At 49.8% G+C, this 5000-nt stretch overlaps 1 protein-coding gene across 5 annotated transcripts in view; it reads left to right on the top strand.

The window, feature by feature from the left end:
- Positions 1–5000, top strand: part of alpha-Catr (alpha-catenin related) — a 43465-nt gene that overhangs the window by 5077 nt on the left and 33388 nt on the right. For all 5 annotated transcript variants that reach the window (XM_086554961.1, XM_086554960.1, XM_086554959.1 and 2 more), the window contains exon 3: positions 821–961. In XM_086554961.1, coding sequence (XP_086411087.1) covers positions 821–961 — 141 coding nt within the window. The remainder of the gene's footprint in view (positions 1–820; positions 962–5000) is intronic.

Raw genomic sequence — 5000 nt, 5'->3', positions numbered from 1 at the left:
ACATAGATAGACATATATAGACAAACATAGATAGACTGACAGGCTAATAGATTGACAGAAAGACGTAGACAGACAGACAAATAGATCGTAAACACATTAACTTTAAACCTATCTTTTTTTCTCTCTCTATCAAACAGACAAACAGACATAAAGAGACAAACAACCATTCAAACAACCAGACAAACAATCAGACAAACAACCAGACAAACATCCATTCAAACAATCAGACAATCAGATAAACAACCAGACAAACAACCAGACAAACAACTAAACAAGCAACCAGACAAATAATAAAACAAACCACCAAACAAACAACCATTCAAACAACCATTCAAACAACCAGACAAATAATCAAACAAACAATCAGACAAACAACCAGACGAACAACCAAACAAACAACCATTCAAACAACCATACAAATAATCAAACAAACAATCAAACAAATAACCAAACAAACAACCAGACAAACACCAGACTAAAACAGACAAACAACCAAATAAACAACCATACAAACCAATTCAAACAAATAGACAAACAACCATTCAAACAATCAGACAAACAACCAGACAAACAACCAGACAAATAGCCAGACAAACAACCAGACAAACAACCAGACAAACAACCAAACAAACAACCAAACAAACAACCAGACAAACAACCAAACAAACAACCAAACAAACAACTAAACAAACAACCAACCAAACAAACAAACAACCAAACAACCAAACAAACAACCAGACGAACAGACAGAACACAAACAATAAACAAAGACAGAAACGCCACAAAACTGAACCGCGTCTTTCCTTCTCCACCCAAACAGGCGGTGGATACGATCTGTGAGCGGATGCAGGATTTCACTGACTCAGCCTACACGTCCCACGAACACCGGGAAAATATCCTTCTTCTAACGGATAGGATACGCCTCGAACTCAACCAACTCCTGCGAGTCGGGGTCAATTTGGTAAGTAAGGAGGGGGAAGGATTGGGTGAGGGAGGGAGGGAGGGGGTAGGGAGTAGGTGAGGGGGAGGGGGAAGGTGAAGGGGAGGGGAGGGGGAAGTGAGGGGGTAGGGAGTAGGGAGAGGGGTGAGGAAGAGTGAAGGATGAGAGGGTTGTAGGGAAAGAGAGTGGGGAGAGGGGGAAGGAGTAGGTAAGGGAGAGAGGGGGTAGGGAGTAGGAAGAGGGATGAGGGAGTCGTAGGGAAAGAGAGAATGGGGGAAAAGGGGAGGTAGGAGTGGAGGAATTAAGGTGAGAGGGGATGGGGAATGGGAAGGAGAGAGAGAGGTGGTTGAAGGTTGAAGGTGAGAGGGAGAGGGGAGAAGAGGAAGGGGAAAGGAAGTCGGGAGAGGATGAGTAAATTGGTAGAGTAGAGGAAGAGAAGGGAGAGAGAGGGATAAGGGAGAGGAAGTGGGATGGACAAATGAGAGAGAGAGAGAGAGGGGAGAAGAAGAGAAGCGAAGGATAGGATAAAAGGAGAGGGAGAAGAAGAGTAGAAGAAGCGGGAAATTAAGTAAAAGAGAATACGGCAAAAAGAGGGAAAGAAGAAAGAGGGAGAGAGAAATAGAGAGTAGGAGAAAGGTGTCAGTGCCAGAGGGTGGGTAGAAGAGGGAGAAGGAACAGAATGAAGAAAGATTAGAAAAGGAGAAAAAAGAAAAAAAGAGGTAAAAGAAGAAGAAAAAAGGAGCAGAAAATAAAAACAGAAAGAGTGAAAGAAGAAAAAGAAAGACAAAAGAGAAAAAAAGACAAGCAAAGAAGAAAAGAAAGAAGAGAAAAGCAGTGGGAGAAGCAGAGAAAGAAGGAAGAAAGACGAAATGAAGGAAGAGAAGGAAAGAAGTGAAGTAAGAGAAGGAAGTGAAGGAAGAGGAAGAAGGAAAGAAGAGGAAAAAGTGAAGGAAGATGAAGAAGTGAAGGAAGAGGAGGAAGTGAAGGAAGAGGAAAAAGTGAAGGAAGATGAAGAAGTGAAGGAAGAGGAGGAAGTGAAGGAAGAGAAGGAAGGAAGAAAGAGGAGAGGAAGAAGAGAAGGAAACAAGGCCGTGGGATCTCGAGTTAATGGTGTATATTCTCGCGAACGATGTAATTGAGCTGTTCATTTTGCCAGGGTCGGAAGGACACGGGGGGGGGGGGGGGGGGGGGGGGGGGGGGGGGGGGGGGGGGGGGGGGGGGGGAGAAGGGAAGGGAGGGAGAGGGGAATGGAGGGAGAGGGGAATGGAGGAAGAGGAGAATGGAGGGAGAGGGGAATGGAGGGAGAGGGGAATGGAGGGAGAGGGGAATGGAGGGAGGGGGTAATGGAGGGAGGGGGGAATGGAGGGAGAGGGGAATGGAGGGAGGAGGGAGGGAGAGGGGAATGGAGGGAGAGGGGAATGGAGGGAGAGGGGAATGGAGGGAGAGGAGAATGGAGGGAGAGGGAAATGTAGGGAGAGGGAAATAGAGGGAGAGGGTAATTGAGGGAGAGGGGAATGGAGGGAGAGGGAAATGGAGGGAGGGGGAAATGGAGGGAGAGGGGAATGGAGGGAGAGGGGAATGGAGGGAGAGGGGAATGGAGGAAGAGGGGAATGGAGGGAGAGGGGAATGGAGGGAGAGGAGAATGGAGGGAGAGGGAAATGGAGGGAGAGGGGAATGGAGGGAGAGGGGAATGGAGGGAGAGTTGAATGGAGGGAGAGGGGGGAAAGAGATGGAGAAAAGAGGGACAGGGAGTAGGAGAGGGAAAGGGGGAGTGAGGGTGGTTGAGGGTGGCAAAGAGAGGGAGGGAAAGGGAAAGGGGAGAAGGAGAGGGTGAGGGAAAGGTGGAGAGGGAAGAGGTGATGGAGAGAGGGAAAGGGGGAGAGGAAACGGGAAAGGGAGAAAGAGGGAGAAGGAGGAGGAGAGGGAGAAGGGGGAGGCGAGGCAGAGAGGGGGAGAAAGAGGAGGAGGAGAGGGAGAGAGAGGAAAAGGGAGTGAGAGGGAGAAGGAGAAAGGGAATTGGAGGAGAATATGGAGAAAGGGAGGAGGAGAGGTAAAGGGAGAAAGAGAAAGGGAGATGGAGAAGGAGGAGAGGGAAAGGGAGAGAAATGGAGAGGGAGAAAGAGAGGAGCTGAGGGAAAGGGTGATGGAGAAGGAGGGAAAGGGTGATGGAGAAGGAGGGAAAGAGATAGGAGGAAATGGAGAATGGGTGAGTGAGGGGAAGAAGAGAAGATAATTAAAAAAGAGATAATGGAAGAGACAGGAAGACGGAGAAAGGTAGGAGGAGAAGGAAAGGGAGACGAGGAGAAGAGATGAAAAATAAAAAGGAAAGGAGAAAGGGGTGGAGAGAAAAGCAGAACGAGAAAGAGAAGAAGAAATGGAAAGGGTGACACAACCCCTCCCAGGTTAATTAATTCACATTCAACTAGATCCGAGTTGTAATCCCGAGCCGATTTTCCCGGGATCACGTAATAAAGAGGTGTCCGTTAGGACGACAAATTCCCAGGTCGGACGGGGCTATAAACGCCGTCAATTAATTCGCCTTACGAAACGGAGTAATTTCTCGGTGCGATCTCTGCCGTTTGGTCTTCTTCGTCTTGAGAGGAGGGGGTGGAAGGGGGCTGAGGGAAAGGGGGGGGTGAGGGAGGAAGGGGGGGAAAAGGTGGAAGGGGAGGGGGTGAGGGAGGAAGGGTGATAAGGGTGAGGGAGGAAGGGGGGGTGATGGTGGAAGGGGGTGAGGGAGGAAGGGGGGGTGATGGTGGAAGGGGATGAGGGAGGAAAGGGGGGACTGGGGATGAGGTAGATGGGAGAGGGGGGGTGAGGGAGAAAGGGGGGGGACTAGGGGAGAGGGGTGATGGTGGAAGGGGGTGAGGGAGGAAGGGGGGGAGAACTGGGGATGAGGGAGATGGGGGAGGGGTTGATGGTAGAAGATGGAGGGGTGATGGGGGAGGAGGGAGTGAGGGAGAAGAGGGAGGGGTGATGGTGGAGGAGAGGATGAGGGAGAAGAGGGTGTGGTGGTAGGGGAGGAAGGGGTGAGAGAAAAGAGGGAGGGGTGATGGTGGAAGGGGGCAGGATGGAGGAAGGGGGTGAGGGAGACGGGGGTAGGAGAGATAGAGGCGTGGGGTGGGGGGATTGAGGAAGCGGGAAGGGAGAAGGGGGAGAGAAAATGGCAGAAAGGGGAGGGGGCAAGGAGGGTAGAGGGAGGGGTGTTGCAGGAACGAGGAAGAAGGAAAATGATAGGGGAGAAAGGAGGGGGAGAGAAAAAGAAGATAGGGAGGAGGGAGGAGGTATAGAGGAATGAAAGGGGAAAGGGAATATAGAGAGGGAGAAAACAGAGGAAAGAGAAGGAAGAGGAAAGGGAGAAAGAGGAGGAGAGAATAGAGCTTAGGGGAGAAAGGGAAAATAGAAATGGGAGACGGAGAGCGATAAAAAGGAAAGAAGAAGGAAGAGGAAGCAAAGAGGGGAAAAGATGAAAGAGGGCAGAAAACGAGAGAAAAAAAGAATGAAGATGAGAGATGGGGCAAAGAGAGAAACATGGGTAAAAGAGAGAAGAATAGAAAGGGAAAGAAAGAACGGAGAAGAATAAGGGAGGATAAGATAGGAGAAGAGGGGAAAAGGAACGTTAAAAAGCATGACTGGATTATTCAATGAGAACATCTGCATTATTGCCAATATGCGATTCAGCGAGGGGAGAGAGAGAGCAAGAGGAGAAGGGCCGGAAGGAACTGGGGAGAGAGGGAGAGGAAGTGGGGGAGGGGAAAAGGTAGAGAGGTAAAGAAGGGGAGTAGTGAGGTAAAGAAGGGGGGTAGAGAGGGGGAGAGGGTAAAGCACGGGAAAGGGGAGGGAAGAAAGAGAAGGAAGAGAGAAAGGATAGTGAAAAGGAGAGCGGGAGAGAAGAGAGAGGGAAGGGGAAAAAGAGAGGTGAGGGAGACCAGATGTGAGTGAGTAGGAGGAAGGAGAAAAAAGGGAGAAGGAGAGGAAAGGGAGACCAAAGGGGAGGGAGGAGGAAAGAGAGAGGGGGAAAGAGAGGGGAAAGATATTTCGAAGGAGGGCAGAAGGAAAG

The sequence above is a fragment of the Penaeus japonicus genome, unplaced genomic scaffold (assembly GCF_977035675.1).
Source record: "Penaeus japonicus unplaced genomic scaffold, GWHDUDI00000001_assembly GWHDUDI00000030, whole genome shotgun sequence".
NCBI classification, from domain to species: domain Eukaryota; kingdom Metazoa; phylum Arthropoda; class Malacostraca; order Decapoda; family Penaeidae; genus Penaeus; species Penaeus japonicus.
Note: the sequence above shows the minus strand (reverse complement) of the source record. Positions and strands in the feature narration are given on the sequence as shown.